General features: G+C 40.1%; 1 protein-coding gene across 1 annotated transcript; it reads right to left on the bottom strand.

Annotated features, from left to right (window-relative positions):
• On the bottom strand, nucleotides 1–27,109 carry PITRM1 (pitrilysin metallopeptidase 1). The gene is made up of 27 exons (XM_079301748.1): nucleotides 26,964–27,109; nucleotides 26,689–26,791; nucleotides 25,778–25,884; nucleotides 25,086–25,237; nucleotides 24,536–24,650; nucleotides 24,328–24,424; nucleotides 23,763–23,923; nucleotides 22,436–22,562; nucleotides 21,693–21,781; nucleotides 21,058–21,186; nucleotides 19,026–19,139; nucleotides 18,522–18,618; nucleotides 14,472–14,606; nucleotides 12,357–12,495; nucleotides 10,866–10,982; nucleotides 9,656–9,788; nucleotides 8,822–8,942; nucleotides 7,981–8,057; nucleotides 7,519–7,684; nucleotides 7,303–7,403; nucleotides 6,596–6,716; nucleotides 5,741–5,812; nucleotides 4,553–4,665; nucleotides 3,948–4,073; nucleotides 2,581–2,726; nucleotides 933–1,035; nucleotides 1–481 (listed from the first exon to the last, which is right to left on the bottom strand). Exons 1-27 carry the CDS (start codon nucleotides 26,999–27,001, stop codon nucleotides 388–390), a joined length of 3,093 nt encoding a protein of 1,030 aa, XP_079157874.1. The 5' UTR covers nucleotides 27,002–27,109; the 3' UTR covers nucleotides 1–387.
• Nucleotides 27,110–27,451: the final 342 nt, after the last annotated feature.

Consider the following 27,451-nt stretch of genomic DNA (forward strand, 5'->3'; position numbering starts at 1 on the left):
TGTCAGTGTGAGAGACAGCTCTTTATATATCCAACAGCAGACACGACTTCAAACAAAACACCATTTAAAACTAGAGTTTTACATATACAAAAATATTTCATTTATATAGTATTCATATGTGATTGGAGGTGTAAGGCTTCAGTAGAAGATTAAGGTCGGTCTTTGCCATGCAGAGCATGTAATTCTTGCTCTCAAATACTGTATGGTTAGAAAATTCTTCACATAGTTACTTTGAGAAGGGGAGTTCCTAACTGGTTTGGTGATCACTGTTAAAAAACAGCAATGAATATTTCACTTGGACCATAGCACTGCTGAAAGTTACTAAAAAACCCCTAATGCTGTAGTTACACAGATTGGCTTGTTTTCTCTGGATGTTCAGCTGCAAAGTCATCGTTTGACCCATGAGGGATCTTTGGTGATATCTGCATTTTCTGGGCCAAGTACAGCTTGACCACGAGTGCTCTTCCCAACTGCAAGGTACCTTAAAAAAAGAAAAAGGAAAACAACCCATAAACAAGTGAGAAACTGCCACATCCAGTTAACCACAGCTCTGATATGAAAGTGAAAAACATTCCCATCTCAGGCAGCATGTCCTTTTTAGATGCAACTTGTGTTTTTCCCAGTCATCACAACAATCTCTCAATCCGGTATCTGGCTGTAGTGGAATTCAGAATTCAGACACAAATGGAGTAGAACCAGCTCATACAGTCTACTCATACCTACTCACACAGTCTGCCCAGACAGTTTCTGGGCCTTTCAAAATTTCCCACAAACTCAGAGTGCAGGACGAAGTTACATCTGCTAAACATGCAATAAGCAGGATGTAATTACCATATCCTTTTCTAGGTTACAGAAGAAAATAGTGAAAGTAGTATGAAAGACAAAGGGAAGAAATTCAGTAACTTAAATATGACAACTGAGCACAGACTTACTTGTTTGATACATCAACCAGGTTATCACTGTTGACAGCAAAAAGTTGTTCTCTGTGCAACTGCTTCATTTCATCTGAAATCCCATATAAGAAATGACCCATTCCTAGGGAAAAGAAAACAAAACCACACACTGCTCTGGTGCACTGGAATCTGTCACAGTCACATGCAGGAAGGAGAGCAAACTACAATAGGAATGTGGGCTGAAAAGGAACAGAGACTACCAACAAATCATTCTGAAGAATATCTAACTGAATCAAGCATCTTAAGTTAAAACCAGGGTGAGGTAGTAACAGTTTCACTTTCTCATTCAGAAAAAAAAAATCTGTTTTGGTATATGATTGTTTGTCAAGAATCTGAACATAAAATGGTGGCCCATGAAACTTGGACATAATGCATTCTGAAGAATGCTGGTTCTTTCAAACAACTTTTTAAATAAACTGCATTTCATGAAGCTTCTATTTTTAGAATATTTTTTTTTAAATTTCTCATCAGTTGTGATGTATCTGCAATGTGAAGGTTTGCTCACATTTTTGTACTACACACAGAAATCTGCATTCAAATACCTTCATTTTTTGTAGGGAGTACTTGCCCACAGTGTTTTAACACTAAATATTATCACTCCTTGAACAACCAGAGAACTCCAAAATAATCACAGAAAAGCTTTTTGTCAGGCAAATAGCCATAGGGAAATAAAGGTGGCTGGGAGGATTTGAGTGAACTAGTCCAACCTCCTGCCCAAGGCAGGGCTGACTTCCCAGGTAAGGTTTTCACATGCATCTGCAGGGCCCAGTGACTCAAAAGCATGAAGGGACAGGCGTTCCTTGCACCAGTTCCCAGGCCCCTGAGCAGAGCTCTCCTATTCAGTGCTCTGCTCAGATCTGTGTTCAAATGCCAGAGAGTGTTCGTCATCCCTGGCTGAGCCAACACCCAGTGTGCAGGCTCACACCAATGTCCAGACCAAAACCAGATTCTGGCAGGTAAAGGTCCATTTGAAGTGTTCTTGTTTAAAAAAGTTAAGTGTTAATACAAGCAGATTTTAAAATAATGCTCATCTTAACCTTGCAATTCTTTGTGTATGGGCAGGAAATCTATTTTAACTGGGCAAGTTTTGGCTTGAAATTCAGCTATGGACAAGGGAGGGAGAGAAGTGAGAACAGCAAAGCTACATGTCAGTAAACTGAGCAGCTACTACCAATGCATCATGTGTGTGCAGATCTGCAAAGAAGCTAAAACCCCCTCCACCCCAGCAGACAGCCTTCTGTGTTTTAACTTCTTCAGAGAACATGTGCACAAAGGGCTAGTGACAGTCACAGTCAACATGCCTGCTTGAGTCAGGAAAATAATCCCTCAGCTCTTTTTGAACCAGAGGACAGTATTTCTTTATACTGGTCTGCACGTAATGATCTCCAAACCTAAAATAATTTCCTCAATCTACTTTCATCTGACACAGAGGAGCAGTATGAACACAAACTTCAGCAGAGCCTGAGTGGATGAGGTGAACCAATGGATTCATTGAAACTGCCATTCTCTCTTCTCTGCCAAACACAAATTTTATCATCTGACACCGTTTAGCAATTTGTTTTCTTCCCTTTAAACCTAAATTAAAAAGCAAATAAACACTGGCAGCCCTGGAAGGATGAGGATGTACCTTTGTCTGAAGGAGCTATTGGTGCATCCACAGCAGCAAACACTGATAGTTTAGCTTCATCAATATCTTGCTGTGTGAATTCTCCAGATCTGGCCCATTCAACTGCTTTTTCAAATGTTTTCAAGGTGGCTAATGAATTCGGGTCTCTTAGATGAAAAAGAAAACATAAAAATTAATTACTTCAGTCTTACAAAATGAAAAACTGTTAAAGTCTTTGTTCTCAATTCATAATTTACTATGCATCACACAAACATACATGGGGAAAAACAGATTATAAACTTCTTTTCTTGTACAAAAATAGGTTTTGGGGTTTGGTTTTGTGTTTCTTTTCCAGAAGAAAGTAGTGTCACACACCAAGCACATTTAGAATTTTAGATACACAGGTACAGAATTTCAGCTGCCTTAAAGTATGGTGTAGAGAGAAGTGGTGCAATGAAAGCAAGGTCAGGAAACCAGCACTGTTCACAGTGGGCTCCAAAAGCACCACTGCCTTTACTGCCCACACCAGGAGTATTTATGATATGCTCTATCTGCTCTCAATTGCTTTTCTTGCCACACCTGTTTTTACTCTCTGTAAAACAGGTGCCACAGGTTAACTACTACTGGCAAGTTAAGGACTACTGCCAGGACAAGTCCTACCATGTTGAAGCTTCACAGAAAGACCAGGTTGCTCAAATCTCACTTAGGAACCCTGACCAAGCACTGTGCCAGGCTGCCTTTGGGCTAGGAAAACAAATACAGCCAGGACTCCATCCACATTTCTAGTGGGGATTACAACTATAATACCTCCACTGCAAATTTCATCTGAAAGTGCCTTGGTAAGCCAAATACAAGGTGACTGCTCTGGACTGGCAAAAAAGAGGAATGGAAGAGACAGAGCAGGTAGTTCTAGCTTATCACCAGCAATGCTTTCTGCTGAACCTCTAATGATTTCAGCCAGTCACTTGAAGGAAGCTGCATATTTTCAAACTCAGGACCTTAGGGGACATCTCCATTCTACTTCATGGTCTCAAATTTAGATTAGTCTTGAATTTCTTTTTTTAGGGCCTCCTGAACCCAGAAATAAACAAGTGAAAGCTGGTTATACATAAATCTGATAGTGAGACAGTAAATACCAAAGTGCAGAGGTGCAGCAGTGGTTGCTACCAGCAGAGATAAATTAGGCTTTCCCAAAGACACAAACAAGAGAAAGCAAGGATGGTTTTATTAGGCAATTTAACTTCATCAGCACTGAATCACTCCCTTAATTCCATCCCTTTTATTTCACTTCTTCTTGAAAGACTGCTACAATGAAGTAAAAAATAAGACACAGTCAAATGCAGTCAGTGGTCCCCTCAGCCATCAAGAGGAAAGAAATGCACTGTTACCTGTAGGAGTAGAATGTGAATATACCATTGTGGCTAAGCTTAGCACCTCCACCATAAGCCCCTCCTTTCTCTCTGATTTCTGTATGCAGGAATTTAGCTGTCATCAACCGTGCGAGAATTCGAAGGCTGAAATGAGAGAATGGAAGCAGTGAAGGTGTGAATTGGGCAACAGTAATAGTCTCAGCTGCCTCCAAAGCTCACCCAGATCCCCATTTGGAATGCACTGCTCCTTATAATCTAGGACAGTTACAACAGCAATACTCATTATTTAATAACAGCTGAATAAAGTCACATCACTGTAAGCATGTAAGCACTGTACTGCATGTAACTGTTACATGCAACAGAACTGTCAACTCAGGACACTGCAAGAGGGCAGGGCTGTTTATTCCGAGGCAGGGCATAGCAGCCCCTCATTACTTGATCTCAGCATTTACAGGACTGCTCTGGGCTCAGCCATGCAACAGTTGCTTCATAAAGATTTTATGACAAATGCACAGCACACCATTTTCTATCAACTCTCCATTTTCTGCAGTCAGCCCAACCCTTTCCAATTTATTTTGTCCTGTGCAGTGCACAGAGAAGCTCCCTGATGTTCTGCTTCCCACCTGGCATAGTCTGCAGCCGTGTAGGGAACTGTTCGAACGCATTCCCCAATGTAGTTCACTGGGAAGGGAAGGACAAAATGGGTCTTCATCTGGCATGGCTTGAAAGTAGGATCCTAGGAGAACACCACATTAGTGCCACAGTTAGCAATGGAGACAACTTATCCATCTGAGAACTCTCACGTTTTTGAGAACTAAGAAACTCTGCCAAACATACAGACACACCACTGCTAAAGCTGCCACTTACCCTTATCTGCAACCAGAGACATTTTGCTTGTGTCTGTATCAGCAATCCAGTACAAAGAATTGCCTTGGAAAACTAAAGGAGAGGGACACTACACATCAGCTACCCATCCCAGCCACCCCTGCTTCTCAGTTCTGCAGATTTTGAATCACTACCAAGGAGTCTGGATTTAACCATGGATTTAACTTTAATGGAAACACATGTTCATCACTTTACACTTGTGTCATGTGTACATGTCCCACATCATATCTCAATCCATCCATTCTAGACATTGAAAACAGAGTCAGGAACTGTGTACCCACAAAAAAGGTAAACTATTTCTGACAGCAGCTCTAGTACAAATTCCTCCCCAAGCATCCCCTGCAATAGACTCAAAAAAATAACTCATTTCCAAACTTTCAGTCCTCTTCATGTCTCTGGGCCTCTGCAGAGCTCACTCCTTTGCCTCTTTCACACATACATCTGCTTGTGTGCTCACTAAGCACGAACAGACCCTTACACACCTCCAGTGCTGATTATTTCAGAACTCCCCTCCTTTCTTAAATTCAGAAACCCCATGCCCAGACCCTCACACAACTCTGGCTGGGCCAAGCAGAGCAGTGTATTTACAGCTCTGGTCAGCAACAGGCTGAGCTCTCCCTGCCCCTCTCTTCTAAAACAAGAGTTCAGGGTATGCTTTTTATTCCTGCAGCCAAATTCAAATATTCATTTTCACCTAATTTTCACTAATGATCTTCTGTCAGGTGTCATTCACATTCAGAATCATTTAGGGAGGAAACTAAGTGAAGGAAGGGACTAACTGCAAGTGACTGAGTTTGATGGTTAGTTGTGAAACTGAAGGGCATGAATTACATTTCAGTGCTGTGCTTCTGTAACAGCTTAACATGGACCACTACCATCAGTAGTAGCCTTGTAACACTAATATCCCACACTAATAATGTACTTACATTAACTAATTTCCTCGTGATCTGCAAACCAGTACCCATTTCACTTCCCACAGGTTTCACTTCTGAAGATTTCTACAAGAGAGCCAGTCCTCATATTAAAAGATGATTTAACAACTTAGACTAAGACTACTGCAAATACAACCCCTTCCACTCAAACCTGTTTAAGGCAATCTTCAAACCATGCCTTCACAAACATAAGCAAAGTACTCAATTGCTTCTTTGTATTTCCTAAACAAATGTCAAATTAGTTTTCTTCCAAGAGTAATCTGGCACTGACAGACACAGAGACCCAGATTAAATGAGCCCCACAAAGTTAGACACTATCATTTCACTCATGGGTAAAGAACTGGGAGCTTATTCCAATTTCATCAGAAATTAAGACAGATCTGCAGAGTGACAGAGCAGATCCTTTGTCAACTCCATTGAATCAAGCATATTTTGTGCCAAATGTCCTGAACACCCTGATAACAAAACAAACTCATATGCATCTGAGGAACTGCACATCATGCCCTATTTGCTTTTGGCCAACATTTCAAGTAAAGCTCAGCTAAAAAAGAATTACAGTTTTATGCAACAGGGAAAGGAAGACAGTTTTTTTCCATGTCCCATGCTGAAGCAGTAACCCCAGGGTGAGGCTTACAGCTGATCTTGCATTTCTACTGTCCACTGCATTGCAGTAAAGACACTCCATGGCAAAACACAGAGCAGCTGATCACAGAGATGTCTGGCAGGTTTCTTCAGGCACCTTTACATAGACACAACATCTGAGTTCAAACTTTTCCTGATTGCACAATGGTATTGACATGATCAAGTCAACTGTATTTGATGCCCTAATGCCAAGTGACAATTTCTCACCTCAATCACATGTGGACGAACAGGTTTTCTCTCTTTTTTACTTCTGGCTATGCCCTTTAGAAATTTCTCTACTTCTTTAGATGCTTCTGGTATCTGCTGAGGTGCTGCATTCACAGAACATCTGTCAAAAATACATAACAAGTTTTTAAATATGGTTTTGTGTTCAGAGAGTCCTTTATAATTTGTACCACTTTATCTTTCTAAACATTTTCTATTAAATCATCAGAATGTTAGGTCAGTGATGTCAGGTAATTATTAACAGAGAGAATAAATGTGCTCTCTTTACTTTTTCCAATATATGTATAAAGCAAGTTTCAGAATGTCACTGTTTTCCTTTCAGGAGTGAAACAAAAATCCAAACCCAACTATATTCAACTCTTACAAAACAATATAACAGTATTTGTCTAATGGGCATCTTGAAGGGAATAGTAAAAACCAGATTTTTGACTATTTCTGTAAAATTGCACAGGTCACTTACCAGCTTTGGGCACAACTGTTACCTATAAAATTTGCTGTAAGTTTCTCATACCATTTAAAAACTGAACAAAATGAGCTACCATAGCTACGGCTCTGTAAGCAAGGGGAATTTAAATTAACATTTTCCATGGACATCCCATTTCATAAAACACAATGAGGTGCACTGAGAAAAGCATATTCATAGATCATGGCCTCTCTTGAACCAAAAGCCCTTTTTCTTTTTAGCTCACCTGATGTTGTCACTGTTTAATAAATACTTCTTAATGCGTGGCAGTTTGCGTAGTATTGGTTTAATATCAGGCATTTCTGCTATTCTCTTCATCAACTTCACCTGTACAGGAAGGGAAGGCAGGAAGATCAGAGATGAACAGGAAGAATTAAAAACCAGCCTGTAACTCCACAGTCAAGGATCTGGGTCTTGCTGAAGGGCATTATTAAATTCTCACCTGATCCATCCCACTGAACATTTCCTGCAGCTCTCCAGAAGGTGTAAGGTTTTTGCTGGCTCTAATAGAGGCATATAAATGCCCACAATCTGGAATGCCATTTGACAGCTCCTGGGCAGTCTTCTTAACCAGCACTCTGAAATGTTCTTCCTCCTCAAATCTTGGGCTGAAAAAGAATACAAGCAGGTCTCATGCAAAAGGACACCAATGAAATTTATTTTACTGAATCATTCATCATCCCAAGTTCAACAAAGTGCTTTTAAGCTGTTGGTTGTCCATTTAATCCACTATATAGTCATGCTTTTGATGCAATACATAAGTTTAGAAAGACATCAGAGAATTATGAAAATAAATCCCAAAGTAGGATATCTAAAGAAGAGGAGAATGACTGGGGGAAGAGTGAAAACGAGAGCCCCAAAACACATGCAAACCCACAAATAAACAAAACCCGATGTACTGTACTTGTTAAATATTTCACTCCATAAATTCATCATGTCTGGCAGATTTCTATCCAAGCACAGAGATGAAAAGAGCACACCCTGAAGGAAAAAAAATAAAACACAAAAAACCCTTCACACAAGACAAGCACAGCAATGGCCCAGGAAATGCACAGTAACTTTTCATGGAAGTGATACAATGATGCCAACCTAATGCTACACATCACAAAATCACTCTAATGCAGGCAGTGCTACTGAAATCAGAGCAGACGGGAAATGTGATCACTCTTCTCACAAAGCAAGCCTGATAATTCCTCAATTTCTTCTCAACAGTAAACAGCAGTTCAGACACAAAATTTCTTATTTTTTCCCATGAAGTACAAGTTCTGTTCTGGGGTGCACCTTTCTCCAAGGGAATTCCCTTAATTTAACTCGAGGATCCATAGGGAGCACACCTCCAGCAACTTTGCAAAAGTCTCAAGAAATATTGCCCAACATAGATTTAATGATGCTGCCAACAGTGACATTACATGTTAACATGTTAACAGCAATCTCTGTGTGTAAACCACACCATTCTGTCCCCTACCCTCTGCTTCCAAAATATTCTGCAGCACTCAAAAAGGTGGTGACAGATGCTAGTGAAGCACTGCCTTAGACAGAACACCCACATCAAGCACTCCCCTTAACACAAAATACTAAGTTACTGTAATTATCTAATTTATATCTTACAAAAGAGGCAGGAGTCCTTCCATACACAAAGTTTTCAATGCACATTAGCCTGACCCTCTACCTGGAAGCCCTGACTGACCCTTAACTACAGAACTATTACTGCAAGGGTAACATCTGCAAGGTTATGATTAATTTACCTGTTCATAGACATCCAGGTGTGAATCATCTGGAATGATATGTGGGCTGACAGACATACCACCTGTTTTTAGTTCTATTTTCTGGGCTTGTTCCCTGTAATCAAGGGCTCCACATCCCATCCTGTGAAAAAACAAGAGATTTGTTTCCCTTTTCAATAAATGTCAAAACTAAAATCCATGTAGCATTTGTAGAGTACTCTGTTTAGGACAACACTAATTTAGCAACTAAACAATTTAGGGCATTATCAAGCAAACAAAATACTTCATGCCTTTAAAAACTTCCCACCAAGCTTTTCAATTAAGCCTTTCTACTAAATTAAAATGCTGTATAAAAAAGCATGCTTTATGTGCAGGATTGCTACCAACATCCTTAAGAACTGTATTAACAACATCACATTGCTCTCATTAATAAAAACTTATTCCTCCAAACCCAGGCCACTTGCTCTGCTCTGTGCTCCTCTTTCCCCAGTGATGGGGAACACTCCCTGTCCCCACATAGCAAAACTGCACCAGAAGTGTACTCAAGCAAAAATTTCTCTGCTAGCCTCTGCTAGGCCACTTCTCATTTATAGAATTTTTCCAATCTGTTGAGGGAATGCTTGCATTGACACCAAATAGGCAAAAAGGCAATGCAGAGGCAGGTGGAGAAGGGGAAACAATTTAGCAACACTGGGAAACAAAGACAATTTTCTGCAGCAAACTAACTTAGTCTTTCCCTTTTACAGCAAGAACAGATGCTGGAATTATTAAAGGCAGTATTAGTATTTTGGCAAGCCTGTTGCCAGAGTATTTTACAGCCTGTTGCTTTAGCTTCTAAGAAAGCAAACTTCTCACTTGGTAATGACATTGCAGAAGAGGGGCACATATGGCTTGAGCTCCTCAGGAAGTGTGTTCAAGCTGGAAACAGCCCGGAAATAAACCACCCCATTGGTTGGCTGAGCACAGTACTGGACAGGAATTTCATCAGCTAGGAATAAAAAAACAGAAGCAAAGAATAATCAGCAGCTTCCTACTACAAACACACAAAAGCAACATGATTTCTTACAAGAACATCTCATTAAGAATAATTTTCTGTTGGTGTTTCAGAGCCACTTCTTGTTTAAATTATGCATATTTTACTGAATGCTGGACAAAAAAGGGTTTTTCTGTTTCTCTCCATGATAAGGTAATGAACATCTGGACAATCTGAGAATTCTTCTAACTGAGATCCTATTTTAGAGGTAACATTCAAAGAAAAGAAGTAGTAACTTGTTCCTGAACAATTCAAGAAGATTTTCTTCCTTATTTTTGCCTTCATCCATTCAAAAAATCGAGGAAGGCACCTTCTTTTACTGTACACCTTTTCTAAGCCAGGCCATTAGAACGTAGACAACAGAATTTTCATAAAACCAGGTCATTTTTTGCATCAAAAATAAACAGTCTTGACACTTCCTGGTAATTTTTAAAGAAAAATTTATGTTAGAAATATACTACAGAACAGTATTTACCAGCAAAAAATTTGACTGAACTGTAACAAAATATAGATCTACCATCTCCTATCAGTCCCTGAGGAAACCACTAGCAAAGCAGGGAAAAACTTGCACTGAAGTTATGAGGAAAGACTGCAACATTTTTTTCTCATGGCTCCTGTATGCCATATTCTGTAAAAAACAGGTAGGGAGGGACTGAGGTAGAAGGCTTGCTGCCCTAGCTGGCAAGAGTTCTGCAAGCTGGGTAGGCCCTTGGGAAGTGGGGACATTGCTCAAAAGCACTAAATGTGCCAGACAGAGACTCCTCTGACTGCAGGGCAAGGTGGGAGTACCATCAGGAGCTCCTGCACCCCTGGCAGGGCCAGGAGGCTGCTCCACACTGTCCCTCAGAGGAAATGGCTCTATGGACCCACTGCCATGTCTGCCCACAGTGCTGGGCTGCAGTGGAGGGAAAAGCACAACTATGGGCCACAAAGTCAGTCCATGTGCTGGGCAAGGGGCCACAGCTGGGCCAGCAGCCAGGGAACAACCCAACAGTGCTGGTTTTTGGGACACCAGACAGTGGTGACACCAACCTGTGAGTGCTGTCTCCACCACAGTGAAGGGGATTTTGGGCTCGATGTCGGACACTTTTAAAGCTGGGAGACAAGAGGTATCCTGAGGTTTGCTCTGAAGAGCAATTAATTCCAAACCTAATAAGGAGAGAACACCAAATTGTCATTTTCATCTTGTAGTGAAAGTGCTGTCAAGACCTAACACCTACTGAGATGATGCAGACCAGAAAAACGCAAGAGTCAAGCCTGGAGTTTTCTACTGGCAATTTTGCAAATATTTTATCAAGGCAAATTCTGCAGGTTATCATGTAACAACAGCAAAGAGAACATTGTTGCTAGATTCGCTTTCAAATCCCCTCTTCACATCCTGTTTACAGTAACATGTAATTTAATCTTGAAGTGACACCTGCCAGTCTGTCCTGTCACTCAGTTCTGCAAGCATCAACCCAGACCTGGCAGACAAGCAGCTTCTTTCTAACCCAATCCACTCCAGTTCTTACTCAAGTGCTCTGTCAGAACACAGATGCAGCTAAATTGTTGTGATTACTTTCACATTTCAGACTTTCAGACACTAGCTGGTCACCTCTGAGTACTCTCCAATTTATCTCTGTAAGTAGAAAGCCTCCTCTGATTTCGTGCTCCCCTATCTCCTGTCACACACCAAAGGTTCAGAAGATTAATGCCACACTTTTACAGGATTTCTCTGACTAGACAGTGCTTTAACAAAATTAGATGACTGCCCACAGTTTTCAAGCATTACTTGTTCTCCAGAATAAGTTAAACCCAGCATTACTTTTAGAGTTGGCTTTTTAACCCGAAAATATACAAAATATAATTACAAAATACGTATTTCACAGGAGCATGGAACAGACCTCGTGCTCATAAATACACAGCTTCAAGGTACATGACATGCAAGTATCTGAAGAGAGGGTGCCAAGAGGATGGAGCCAGGCCCTGCCTGGTGTTGCTGAGCAAAAGGACAGGAGGTAAGGGGCAGACACTGATGCACAAAGTCCCAAGCAAGCACGAGCAAGAATTTTACTGTGCAGTGACAAAGCATGGAACAGACTGTCCAGAGAGGCTGTGGAGTCTCCCTCACTGGGGATATTCCAGAATCCCCTGGATGCAATCCTGTGCCACCTGCTCTAGGAGATCCTGCCTGAACAGAGAGGTTGCCCAGATAGCACAATGTGGTCCCTTCCAACCTGACCCATTCTGGGATACCATGAATTTGCTTTCCAATCAGTTTAATTTAACACGGGAAAGAATGAACAGATTGGTATTTTAAAGCAATTTCCCTTCTTCTGCCCTAATGAAGGCATTGATCAATCTATTTTTCAGTGTTAAAACTAATGGAATATACCAACCATACACTGTAGTGTAAGCACTGCACAGTACACAAATCCCATCCCTTTCAGAGAAAATACTGGAGGAATGCCTGAGAATTTAAGATATTCTACAGAACAGCTAAAAAACCATTATACAAATAAAAATGTGAAAAAGCAAGTTAACCTTTTTCGAAGATCTGTGTTTTTTCTTCTTCAGAAAGTGCATTGACCTTCTTTTCCAGCTTTTCTGCTTCCATTTTAGCTTGTTTCTCATGGTAGTCTTCCTCTGGACTCATCGATAGAGTCAATTTGTGTGGATTATCCTGAAGAAATATATCCCAAAAACAAAGCATTAATTCTGAGGGCCACTTTCTTGCCTCAGATTATTGCTCCATCAGCAGGAGATAAACAGCCTGTGCATCATCTTGCTTGCACGTTATCAAAAGCATCAGAACCACAACTGAACCCTTGGTTTCATACAGAACAAGCTGCTGTGGGGAAGAGGCTGCTCACCACAAGAACAAGCACCAACAGCCTTCTGCCAAGTGTCAGTCTAGAGACAGAATCCCTCAACAGCACACAGTGCTCATTAGTTTAATTAAATCCAGGTTAAACAACTGCACACAACACTAGAGAGCTACATGCTGTAAGTTTTATCTGGAGGGTGTTCTAAGATGGAGCAATTCTGTTAAATGCAGGAGGGTTTGATTAAACTCCTCTTTCAACCTGCCCAAGCTTGAGTGCACAGAGATCCCATATGATGTAGAATGTGCATGCCTTATCCTGCTCAGAAATGCTTTACACATCAGCCTTGTGTAAAGAACTCCAGGCATTATGCAAGTGTCATAACTGCTGTTGCATTCTTCTTTACTTATAACAGACTATGGAATTTTAATATCAAAATTACTCAAGCAGCTTCCACTTTCCATAATAGGAAAGGGAGGCCAGTCAAAAGACAGTGACCTCAAGAAACACCCATTTCAATGTAGGAGTCAAACAGCAACATCCGGCCCTGACAGACATCAACAATTTGGGACAACGTACTCAGATTCTTTTTTATGAACTTATCTCTCCCATGCCTGTGTGAAGAGACTACAGAAACCTGACTAGAGAGTTAAAGAGGGAAATGCACAATTAACCAGCCATAGTAAAATGGACAAGAAGAATGGCATTCTCTTCCTTGCTCCCTGCCTGCTTGCTATAATAATTTCCCAGCACAAGGTACAACAGTGCATAATCTTATGATGTAAGAACATCCAACTATTCTCATCATTTCCAACTGAGATGTTCCTTTGCCTCAGCCCCCTCAACAGAACTGTACAGTAAAGGACATTCACAAAAATACTGCACCTGTACTTCTTCTTGACAGAAGCCAATACTTTAACAGCTCCCTACTACCTCCTTTACCTCTAGTAAAGTCTTCAGGAAAACTGATTTCAACTGATACCACTGTCTCTAGTTGCTTTTGAGTACATTAGAACCAAGACTTACTCCAATCAGGATGACAGTTACTTATAACAAATCTGCCTCTCAAAACAAACAAGCTGACTAGGGAAAAAAGAAAAGCCCAAACAAAAACCTACCAAAAAAGCAAACAAACAAAACCCAACAAAACAAACCCCACAAAAAAGTCACACCACTTTTGCATTTCTATCACTGCATTTTTTTTTTTCTGGAATTAATTCAGGGTTTCAGAACTATTCAGCATTACAACACCTTTACTTTTTTTTTTTTTTTTTTTTTTTTTTTTTTTGCAAAAACTCCAGAAGAACACATGAAAAGGAAAAGAAGAGAAGAGGAAAAGAAGAGAAGAGCAGAAAGTAAGTGGCACTGACAGTAAAATTCAGATAGCAGTTCAATGAACATGAGGAACATCAAGACAATCTTACTTGTAACCAAAACCATTGCAAGGAAAAGGAGATACACCTTGCTATGTCAGTACTAAGGAACACATAACTGGTCCAAAATTCACTGTTCATATTTGAACTTCTCATCAAGAAAGAGATGCACCCTTCTATACAAATCTTAGGTTACACAAAAACTTAGGTTTGGTAAAACCTAAGCATTTAATCCATGTTCTATTAAATGTGGTTCCAAATGACCAGCCAGACAATTTTTTTTTTCCACTTTGAAAAGTGGAAACCATTAATATTAACATGTTTCATTTGAATATGTTCCTGTTCAATCTACACCTAGAAACAGGCAATATAGTGATAATAACTTAGCTTTCAGTTTAACTTAGAATACAAAATTGTGATTTAAAAATTAACTCAAGATAACTTTCCCTAAGTTTGCTTACCTTGAAGTATATTTTAACTTTTTCCTGAAGAAATCTGGGATTTTCTTTAAGACACTGCCTGAACTGAGAGACTTTATCTGCAATCTTCAGAAGCTCCACTGGGTCCCCATCTTGATTCCAGCACGAGGCTATGTACTGAACAGGAAAGAATAATTAGGTAAGCAGTACAATCTATCTGCATTTCTCTAACTGACAGCATCCATGTTCCACAACCACCTTAACATCTATACTTGAATATCAGACAAACAATGAGTAGTCCTAATGTGGCTGTAGGTGGAAAAATATTGTTCAGATAAAGGTTCTATTCCATCATCACCTGTCCCCTGTGTTCTCTCCATTCTTGCCTCTAATTTCACCATAGCAAAACCATCATTTTTTAATTATTACTCTTTTTGCATAGTTGTGCATATCTGGAAATATATCATAATATTCTTTAGTCCCTCACATTAAAATTAATTTTTCATCTCAAGAAAGATGGAAAACAGAAACAGGTGGTAGAGACAAAGTAGTACATATATATCACAGTTTTGCATCAGATTAAATGACTTGTAGGAAGGTGACTCAATCATGTTAAGTATGCAAATTAGATGACACTTTGAAGAAAATAATAAATAACCAGAAATATCCCCAGGATATTTATTTTTTGAGTTTGCTCGAATTGCTATTGAAAGTTCTCCAAAACAACACAAGTACAAGATACCAGAAGTTTCTTCATTTTTACTCTGTGTAAATGGGGTAAAAAACAAAAACAAAGCCAAGTATAAAAATCCCAAGATATACATTAAAAAAAAAAAGCCTTTAATATGCTTTATCTAGAGAACAAATGCACTGTAACTGCCAAATCCACCTTTTCTTCTCTTACTTCTTTAATTACAAGCAGGCTCCTAAGCCTTCAGCATTTTTCTGTAATAACTATTTTCATCTATTCTATTCTGAAATTTTCTAATATGATAGAAAGCAGAGTACCCTTAGAACATGCTTGAACTAATTCTCTTGAAATTAAAGTAGTCACTCCTAATTTGAGGCCACTATGAGGTGATTACAGCAGTTCAGTCCTGGTTCTCAGGAGGCAGCCTACAAGTTTAACCATGTACTAAGAGCATTGTCCAAGCAGTTTCTAGACACTCACAGGCCTGGGGCCACAATCACTTCTTTTGGTGTCACCACTGGCTGGCAGTTCAGCTCCACACAGTCACTCACTCTGACTCTCACAGCAGGATGGGGGAGGATCAGAAGGATGAAAGTAAAGGAACTCATGTGTTGAAATAAATGCAGTTTAACAGATAAAGCAAAAGCTGTGTGCAAGCAAAGCAAGCCAAGGAATTCACTCCCTGCTTTCCATGGGCAGGCAATGTTCCCCATTCCCAGGACAGCAGGGCTCCATCACACATACTGGTGACTTGGGAAGACAAACACCATCACTCCAAACATCCCCTCCTTTCTTCTGCCCTCAGCTCTTAGGTGTGGGACAACCCTTGGGTCATATGGGATCAGCTGTCCCCTGGTGTCCCCTCCCAGCTCCTTGCCCATTGCCAGCCTCCTGGCTGGTGGGGTGGGGGGACAAGCAGAGAAGGCCCTGACACTGTGCCAGCACTGAGCAATAATGAAAACACCCCTGTGTTATCAGTACAAACCCAGAAGACAGCCCCCTTCCAGCCACTGGGAAGAGAATTAACTATCCCAGCCACCTGGGAGAGCTTGTTCCAATGTCTGACCACCCTCCTGTGAACAGCTTTTCCCAAATATCAAAACATGTCACCCATCTTGACTTCCACAGGACCTTTGACAGTCCCACACAACATCCTTCACTATTAGCTTGGAAAGATACAGATTTGATGGATGGACTATTGGATGGATAAGGCATTGGCTGGATGGTGACATGGAATCCAGAGATATCAGTAACAAGCATTGCCTGTCCCTCAGGGGTCTGTACTACACTATTCAACACCTTTATTAACTACACAGACAGTGGCACTGAGGGTACTGCAGCAGGCTTGCAGATGACACCAAGCTGAAAGGTGTGGTGGACACTGGAGGGAAGGGATGCCATCCAGAGGGACCTGGACAGGCTTGAGGAGTGCATGAACCTACATGAACTTCATGAAGTTCAAACAAGGCCAAGTGCAGGGTCCTGCACTGGGGCAACGACCAATAATGAGTACAAGCTTAGTGATTTAAGGTTTGAAAGCAGATCTGTAGAGAAGAGCTTAGGGATATTTGTAGATGAGAAATTGGAAATGGGCTCTCAGCCCAGAGAGCCAACTGTATCCTGGGATGCACCAAAAGAATCAGGGCCAGCAGGGCAAGGGAGCTGAGTCTGCCCCTTCCATCCACTCCACTCCCACTAGATCCCACCTGAAGTACTACACCCAGCTCTGGGGCCTGCAGTGCAAGACAGACATTGATTTAATAAAGTAGATCACAAGATGATCACAAAATTGATCTAAGTGCTGGAACACACCTCTACTACAAAGGCTGAGAGACTTGAGGCTGTTCGGCCTGGAAGAGGAAGAGGCTTTGGAGAGAACTTACTGTGGCCTTTATATGAAGGGGGTTTGTAAGAAGGTAGACTTTTTACACATCCTGCACAGACAGGACAAGCAGCAATAGTCTTAAATTTAAAGAGGGCAGATTTAAATTGGATATAAAGAAGAAATTCTTTACTATGAGGGTGGTGAGACAGGAACAGGTGAGAGGAACAGGTTGCTGACAGAAGCTGTGGGTGCCCCATTCCCTGGAAGTGTCTGAAGACCTGTCAGAAGTGCTCTGAGTAACTGGATTTAGTGAATGATGGCCCTGCTCATGGCAGGGAGGTTGGAACTGGATGATCTTCAAAAATCCCCTCCAACCCAAACCATTGTAAGATCACTTTAGTTATAACTAGGTCCCTATAACTAGGCCTTCTTCAAAGCCAACTTCTAAAACATTACTCATGAAAACAAACTGAAACATAATCTCTTCTATGGGAGTGTGAACACTTAATGCTTCAAGACTGGCCTTTAAAAGCAAGAAATATTCAAGAACTTTCTTTTCTAGAAGTCATAGGCTAGAAAGAAGGCATAGAAGTTGAATCAATTTCAAGATTTAATGTTGAGGGATAAAGTTATATGCATAAATATTTCATCAGATACAATTACTCACAGCATCTGAAGACATGCCAAAATGTACTGACTATTAAAGTCAGGCATATTTTGCCAGATTTACCATGAAACACGACAGGCACTTAAACATCCACAATTTGCCTATTTGGATACATCACAATCTGATTTGAAACAGCCTTTGTTTCTGCTCTCCCATTTACAAATCTCTTGTTAATCCAGGCATCTACTTCTTTGCCTAACTCTATATATCTAGGAATAAAATCCTGCTCATGCAAAGAATATGCATCACCTGAGAGAGAGAAAGCAAAAGAGCCACTGAGGAGCTGAGGCTGCTGCAGAGTGGAAAGGAACAGAGGAGAATAAAGAATGAATGCCTGTAGGAGACCCTGATTTTCACAGTGAATGTAACTGCAGACACTGAACCTCACAAACTGCAAATACAAGATGACTTGCAGACTTCTTCAAGACACAACATTCTGCTGTGGAATAGATTTTCTGTAACAGCTCAGTATTAAAATTTGAGGCTAAGAATTGCATTAGTGTGTATGTTCCCTCGTGAATCTAGAGCAGAATTAGAGCAGTACAATCCTAAAATGCACAGAAAAATACAGTCCTTCTATTTGGCTTTTAGAAAATACACAGGCATCTAGCCAAAAGACATAGCTCTCAGAGCCAGTATGATATGCCCCTCACAGAAGTAACCAGTGCTACTACAATCAAAGCTGTTATTCAGGCAAAGACAACAGGCTCACTGCCTGATTAACTCATACAGCGGGAAGTCCACAGATAGTCTGACAGCTACTGAAAAGAAAGATGTACACAATATGACAAAGGAAGAGCCTTTAAGTGGAAAGTTCACATATGAAGAGCTGATAAAATGACCCTGTATTTTAATAAAACATAGGATGTAGATTTTAACTGTTCTTAAAAAAACCACACACAGACTTACAGATGTCAGGGCAAGTCCAAAACTCGTAGACTGATGCTTCAACTGTATTTCAATTTTGTGAAGTAGAGCTTCAATTCTATCTTCCTCAAATCCTTTCCTTTGGGAAGGAGTGATGAGAGAAGGAAATCATATCCATTAACATTGATCACTTTAAGTTATGAAAATGAATTATTAGATTGATAAAGGAAGCATTACAACATAATATCTTTCACACTGAATTAAAACTGATATGAAATGACACAATTATGTTGTGTCACTTAGAGAAATTGAACAAACATAATTGAATTTCTTAAGATTATGCTGATAAGAACAAGCTACAATAAAGGAAGCAGCAGGCACAAGTTTTAAGAGTATTGAACATATTACGTCTGCTTTGGTGCCCTTATTGTAATATAACTAGATTTTTAAGGCATGCTATTATATACAAGTCTGTATTATTACATGTCTACATGTAATATTTTATTATTATATTAAGAGTATTCTTAAAAACTTAGCATTACTCACTCAATAACTTCATCGATTGTTCTATCAATTATTTGTTTCACAGTAACAATATCTTTTTCAGCAATACCCTGTAGACCCACACTGAAATAAGCTTCTCTTGTTGAGCCATTGAACCTAGAGAAAAAGGTAACCAACTCAGTGACAAGTACCAGAGCTAAGCATTAAATCTGCCAACAAAGGCAGGAGAAGACAAAAATAAAAAAAAAAAAACACCCATTGTTTCCACACATACAAACACACAAGATATTAAAAGCTAAAATAATTACCAAAGAGGCAAGAAACAGAACTTAAAAGCATTTTTGTTCCATTTCAGTAGTAGTAGCCACTGTTGAGAAAACCCATAGCATAAGGTTTTAGAGAAAGAAAAATAACTACAGAAGTAAAGCTGGTATTTCCCATTCATCTGGTTTTTTTTCAAGTAAAGAAGTCTCTCTTTTTAAGGTGAAAATTTTAGGTGCATGTAACATCAAACACATAAATTCTAGTTAAGCAGGTGAGTGGAACAGTACGTCTAAAGCAGTATTTGTAAAGTAAGTGGATAAGGTGAAGTTTTCCACATTTCCTGCAACTGTTATCAACTGTATGAAAAAAAAATTGTAACAGTAAAGACAGTCCAAGCTGTCAGGCAGGGTTAATCACAGAGCTCATCTTTAGAGAAACAAAATGGCTTTTGCAGAAATACAAACACCTAGCAGTTCAAACCAAAGCCAACAAACAAAAACCAATAGGTGCTCATGCACTCCTAAACAACCACTATTACATGTCTGAAAACCACAGAACAAATCCAATGGCAGGCTCAGGCACTGTATTCTGCAATATTAATCTCTGGACTCAAACTTATTCTTGCAGATTCAGTGACTACAGTCACTAAGGCAAATTAAAGCCAGCTCACTGAACAGTTCAACTCCCTATCAATCCAGCCAACCTGGAAAAGGACCAGCTGACAAAAAACACAACATAATCCCTACTTCAGTGTCTAAAGACTGATTTCTACTGCCATGCTCTGGAATATTAATATGTCTATATGGCACTGGCATGCATGACACAGGACTTGCACAAAGCCAGTTACTTAATGTAGAGATAGGTCAAGCCAAGCAGAGTAAGACATTAAAATCACAGGTGAGCATGGTATGCTTCTCACTTGAACACCAGAGAGAGTCACTGGAGAAAAAAGCATGATTTTTGTCATCCCCAAGTCTAAAAATCAGTCAGATAAATCATGCCTGGAAAGCACTTCCTTCTTTGTGCTGACAAAAAAAGCAAAATGTGATGAGCAGCTGAGCCCAAGTTTAATGCAGACCATGTGCCCACTCTCAGCCTGCAGCACACAGCACACTCAGGAAATGGGCTGGGAGCTGCAGCTGGAAGCAAGGACTGGGAGCTCCAACTGGAGCAAGTGTCAGCTGAAATACCCTTTTGTAAAGCCCCTGAGCTTAGCTCAGATGGTTAGAGCATGGTGCTAATATCACTGAGGTACTGGGCTCAATCCCTGTATGGGCCATTCTTACTTTAGAGTTGGACTCAATGATCCTTGTGGGTCCCTTCCAACTAAGAATATTTTGTAGAATATTCTGTACTGAGGTGATGGCAAGTTAACAGCACCTGATTGCACAAAGGCATAATTGTGACAAATCTACCTACTACTAAACAACAGAAATAAAGCAATAAAAGCAACATGGTTACAGAGAAGAGCTCACAAACACTTCTGAGTAATACTTAAATGTCCAGGATGAAACACCCATGTAAAATAAGGCACTGAAGGTACTCCATATTTTATTCCATCTGTCCATTTTTATGGTTCATAAGCTGTAAACAATACAACTTAGCTTCTATCCAAGTACTCTGAGACAAAAGTTACATCTGAGAATGCTTTGCAACTCATCAGGAGAAAATCTTATAATGTTTTAATATTAAAGTAAGATTACTCTGATGTAAATTGATTGTAAATTGAGATGAGTTCTTCCAACTCAAAAGTGCTTTTTAGGTTTTCTAACACTGTTTATAGTGATGAAATGAGAAATGCAACACTTACCCAACATCAGGAGAAAAATCAGTACCAACACCAGACTCAATTAAGGCTTTGTAAAAAGGAGAATTCGGCCCATCAACCAACAGTGAAGACAATAGGCTTAGGGTGAATGTTTCAAAAGTGTCTGTAATGCTGAAGAAAAAGAATTAGCTCTTGAAAATTGTATGTGACATCATGTATCACTGAGTCCATTAAAAAACAACTAGAAAACAAAGGCAGAGGGAGCAAGGGAGAAATAACTGTCAGCTGTGAACCCCACATCAGACCTTAGGGAAACAGGAGAGCTCTGCATCTTTCACTTGTTCCAACTACCAAGAAAGCAATTTAAATTGGGCTGCAAGGGGAGACAAGTTAGTAGCAGGGTCACACAAGTGCTTGCACATGGCAAGGAACTAAAAGGAAGACAATGTTTTCAAATGTCTCATCCACTGAATAATTCTGTAAAGTAACACCTGATTTTTCTTGAAAAAGCAATTAAACTTTTTATTTACTAAAGCACGATTGATTTATTTCCCCATGGCATTATTTTCTTTAGAGATGAAATTTATCAAGAGGGACTGGGGACAATAAACATGCCTGCACCTTGCTTAAAGATCTAAAGGAACCTCTTATTCAGAATTTCATTTTGGTATACTTACTCTGTCAACAAGTAGCTGACACTGACAGTGGTCTGCTTGGAAGGATCAGCAGCAAAGGAGTCTAAGCCACATGTTACCCTGTGTTCTCTCTATAAAGAACAAATTATACACTGAAATTATACATTAAACTCAGAGAAGGAGTTCAAAAGCATCATCTTTCCAAGTATTTAAAATAATTTTACAGATACTCATGAATAAATTCAAGATCTATGAGCAAATACACAAACACACATTATCTTGAAAAATATGAGGGGCATCTCAATTTTTAAAAGTGGACAATATAGGAGAGGCTGAAGAAAGTCTGGCCATAAATAACATTCTGAGCTGTTTCTGAAAGAAATATTTATACGTTTGGACAAGCCAGGGAGGAAGAGAAAATGGAAATTATTTTTGACACCAAAGTTTGGGAGATTAGATACCATTAGAAACCATATTTCCTGACACTAAGTATCAGTATGTCTTTCATTAGCCCTAAATGCTTTCCATTAATATGTACTTCAGTGCTTCAAATGACAAGGGACTTAAAAATAGGAAATAAGAGAAAAAAACAACTGCAGCAAATCATTATATTACTGAAACTCAAAAGTAAATGTAGTTTATCCCCCATGAAACCAAGAATAGAAATACTTGAGCTCATTTCTAAACACAATTCTAAACAGAAGAGTAACTGCAGCAAGTTAGGTTAAAATATTAACCTGGGGGGTTTTTGGGTTTAGTGGCTTTTGTTTGTTTGCATTACTTACAGGCTTTTCCCAGAGTTTCTGTTTTGGGATGTCAGTATTTGATTCAATTCTTTCAAATTTTACTAATGCTTCCTCGTGTATTTGCTTCAGATGTTGTTCCAGTGGAAAATTACCATAAGTGAAAAATCTGCATTTCAAATAAAATATTTGGATTAAGCATTTGATTTAATGTGAAATTTACAACAGCCACTTGTATTATACTCTGAACATCATGTGCTTTCCAGCAATTCTGGAGTGGAAATTGGTTCCTCAACCTATGCAACAGATATAAAACTCACAGATCTCTGGATAAAATTACACATTTCTCAACTCATAGGCCACAAAACACCTTTTCATTACATTCAGTTTTATTATGATCAAATTTGTTCAGTCTCAGGAATATACAATGTTCCAGAAAAAAAAAATATTAGTAACTGAAGCCAGAAACCCAATGCTCCTAAGTTTCAGAGGACAAAATTCTTATGGTCTTCATACCTGAAATATAAAATAAAATGACCCCTGTCCTAGGTTCTGCCTGTAAAACATGGCTGGGTTCCATGGGTCATTCCACCAAACATATTACTATACCTAAAAGACTTCCACTGGACCAAATATGAGCACAAACTATGCCTCAGATAAATCTCATCCCGATTAAAATCTCAGTACCAGTACAGCTGAATACTTGAGATAATGAGAAAAATTAAAAAAATCAATGGATTGTAAATTCACTGTCGTGACACAAGCTGATGTTCCACAAGTGAATTAGTCAGAATAACAGATTGGCCACAAAATTAGTATAGAAGAAAGAATTATTTTCCTTTCAAACTGACTTCCAGTTTCAATACCTTATTAATACCAATCAAATCACTACCTGAATCAAATTACTATTATTTAGAACTCATTACAGTAATATGTGATGCATAAGGAAATGAAATCATTCTCTTGTAACTTCTAACTTAATCTGTGTTACTCCAAGAGGACAGGAACCTCTGTTCCTAGAATAAATTTATTTCATAGAATAAATCTACAGTACTTGTATCTTACCTCCCTAACATTATTGCTAAATACTTATTAGTATGCTCCCTTTTCCCCCCAGCTTATATGAGTTCAGGTCAATCAATCCCCAAAACATATCCTCATGAGTAGGCAAACAGACTTCTTTCCTGCTTTCAATTTACTCTTCACTGGTCTTTCTAAAAAAAGTTGTTCTAGCTGCTGTAGGGCACAGGTTGTTACCTTTGTTGCTGGCCACATGGATAAAAACACTATGCTTCTGGTTTTCTCCTAAAAAAATGCAAACAAGGCACTAACCCAATACCCTAGGAAGTCAGTCACCAATCTTACACACCTGGAATTGCTTGGATGATAATGTGTGGCATGGAACTGCTTAAGCTGCTCCCATGTAAGGTCAGGAATACATAATGGATCTCCACCAGAAATTACACCATAAGTGTGATCAGGAAGGATTTTGTTCTGCAGGTGCTGTGCAAATATCCTCTCATTATCTGTCTTAATAGGAAAACACCACATTTCAGTGAAAGCCATCAAAACACATTTTAAAGACAAAAGGTGGTCAATAATAAGATCTCAGAGCTTTAACTTACATAACCTCCTCACATAAGCATGTAGTCTCATGTACTTTAATAAAACTAGCTATATTTCCATGCTAATGTAAGAATATTTTACAATAAAATCCATTAACAAAAGCCTTTCTACATATATACAAACTTGTGACAGATTAACTTTAAAAAAAATAAAAAAACAAAAACTATGCAACAATGTTGACTTTACTGAGGACTTAAATTTTCAAAAGGAGGAATGGGAATCTCTGGTGCAATAATGCCATTGATAACCTACAGCTGAAGCTACTTCACCATCTCTAAGAACTGAAGCCAAACATTCACAAAACTTACAAATGCCCCTTTCATTTCATTAAAAACAACTCCTTTGAAGACTAGAGGTGTCTGAGGATCAGCTGGGTTCTCATGTTCTAACCTCCAACCTTCTTGCCTGAAAAAAATCAGTAACAGAATGTGCTGAGAGTTTGAAGGTTTTATTGACTGGAGAGGGCTTTTTTTTTTTTTTTAATTTAAAGTTTGCATACATCTCAAATTGTCTTACCAGAAATCTAGCTGACGTAAACATGGAAAGAATGCTGCATCCAAGTAAACTGACAGGAGGTTCTGAAAGTCCTTGGGATTTTGTGTTGAAAATGGATAGAGTGTGTAATCACTAGCTGCATATAAATAAACGTAAAAATTATCAGAATTTTAGAAAGTCTAAGATGCATTGAGTTTTCATTTCTCATCCATATAAATAACCAGAAGAGATGTACTAAATGAAATGCATTTTTGCTGAGGAATGCACATATTCAACACTGCAACTATTTTACCATGAAAACTTTGCCTTCGACATCTATCCATAAAAATAATTACTTGTATTTTCGACTATAAAACTCCAGCTCTACTGGAACTCTGCAACTGACAAATGAACACGACTTATTTTGTTGTCTTGCCTTGTTAGTTTTTTAGTATCTCACAACATTCACACACAATAATAATGGGTCCCAAAGCCAAATTAAGGAGAGCCACTAGACAGCTCTACTGCAATAAAACCTCACGCATTTTAAGTACACAATATTTAAGGTAAATATTATTTCCTTTGGACTTACCTGTGAATGCATTCATAAAAGTGGACAGTGACCTGTTTAACATTTTAAAGAAGGGATCTCTGCAGGGATACTTTTGGGAACCACATAGCACTGTGTGCTCCAGAATATGTGGGACTCCAGTGCTGTCCATTGGCGTGGTTCGGAATTGGATACTGCAAGAGAGAGCATGGAGAGGGATGTGGTCATCTGGGAGCAGTGCACCCCTCCCACCTGCACCTGTGATTTCTGGCAGCAGCATCACTGGCTAGTAGCAAACATGGCACACACCAGGATGCAGAGTTTGAGTTCTTCAGACTCCTGAGTGCTCAGCCATCTTTTTCAGAGTGTACAGCCTCTAAACTTCTATATCTGGAGTTAGTACAGAAGTTTTCAGCACACAAATAAACACATTTATTTTTATCCAAAAGGCTCAAATAAACATCTTCATGGAAGATTATGGTTGCGTAATCTCTGTCTTTGAAAGTTTTCAAGGCAGGAATTGGATCTGAGTTAAACACAGACCCTGTTTAGAGCAGAAGACTGAACAGCAGAGTTCATATCTCTTCCAACCTGAAAAATTCTAAGAAGCCCTACAAAGGAAGTACTGTCCTCCCTGTTAGCACAGAATAATCCAGCCATGATGCTAGATTACAACTGAAAAAACATATGGTGATGAGAAGATTGAATGTGTAATACCTACACTAATGTCTTACCTGAAGAGATTATTGGAGTCCTCCCGAGCCACATGCAAATACCTGGCTCCTGTACCATCGTGGCTAAGCTTCACTGCAGTCAGGAACAGCTCAGGAACAGCTGTCACCTGCATTGAAGAGAACATCTGTATTGCATCTGTATTCAACTAGCTCAAATAAATTGTGCATGATATAGGAACTATAGTTTGTTGGTCCTATATATAATGCTGGATTACAGTATTAAATAAATTTTTGCTCCTGTGGTTTGAGGGGAAAAACAGTACTGCAAACGAAAAATAAAATTTCAATGAGATTTATAACCCAATGAAAGTACACTACCATCAAAGAACCATACTGTTATGGTACAGATAAACATTCAATCAGAAACACAAAAAGAAAAGGCATATATTCAAATGTCAGTGACTAAGGCAGCAAAAGAAAAAGCAAGTACTCTGTTTTACCACCAGGTCTAGTGCCACTAGCAATCAGCTCTCACAAATAATCTTTACTCTCTACTCCTGCTTTTTGCTTTAAAAAAGTTTTAAAACTTTCAATATATTTCTATGGCAGGTTTTCAATAAAGGTATTAAAAGCAGTTCAGAGGATGAAATAATACTTGAATGTGTTTTAACAAACATATTCACAGAGTGAAGTTCTGTTATCTGTCGGGACATTTAGAAGGCCACACGGAGAGGTCACATCTGCAGCAGACACACAAGCTTGTGGGGTGCATTATTTACTCTAGAATTAGCCCCCTATAGAAATATGTATTAACGGCACCTAAAATATCTGTTGGCGGAGAAGTACCTATAAGAAACTCCTGTGCCATTTTTATGACTAACCACCCAAAGCAAGTATTTACCGCGCAGACGCCCAGGTGCCTTCGGTGCACGGGAAGTTGACAGACAGAGGAAAGCGGCGGAGACGCTCACCTGCTTCACGGTGAAGCCGTGGATCTGCTCGCCCACCCGGTACTGCAGCGCTCTCTCATTCGCGGCCACGCTCTTGCACCGCCAGGCCCTCCGCCCCAGGCACCTGCAAGGACACAATTCGCTCTGAACCGGCGCCGTGCCGGCGGTGCCGCAGCCAGCAGCGGCCCGGCCCTGGCGCTCCAGCGAGGGCTTCCCGGGCCGCAGGGCCTGTGCCCGGCCGGGCAGCGGCTCGCAGCCCCGCACTCGGCCCAGGCTCCCCCGCTCCCCCCGCTCACCGGCCGCGGCCCAGCAGCTCCCGGTAGCGGCTCCACATGGCTGCGCGGGCCAGGCGGGCCGGGCCGCTCGGCGGGGCGGGAGCGGCGGGAGCGGCGCAGGCGCGGCCACCCCGCCCGCATTGGCGGCGGCGCCGCAGCCCCGCCCGGCCCGGCCCGAACCACCCGAACCAGCCCGGCCCCGGGCTGGCATTGCGGCCGTGCCTGCTGTGATACATTTCTCTTTCTCGCATGGTTGGCACGGGAATCTGTTGGAAATACCTTTGCGTTGTTCACCAAGTTCTCAGGAAAATGGAAAACTGTGCTGGTTGTGAAAGGAGCTACCTTGGCGCAGAGTTTAGTGTTTGCTTTACAAAACAAACATACAAACAAACAAACCCAAAAATCAAAATAGCAAAACAAAGCATGATACCCGAGATCAGTGTGTTCCAAGGGCTGCATCCCTGCTCGCCCGTGCCTTCCCAGTGCATCCATGTGCTAATAAAAAGACT

Source organism: Erithacus rubecula, assembly GCF_903797595.1.
Source record: "Erithacus rubecula genome assembly, chromosome: 3".
NCBI classification, from domain to species: Eukaryota; Metazoa; Chordata; class Aves; order Passeriformes; family Muscicapidae; genus Erithacus; species Erithacus rubecula.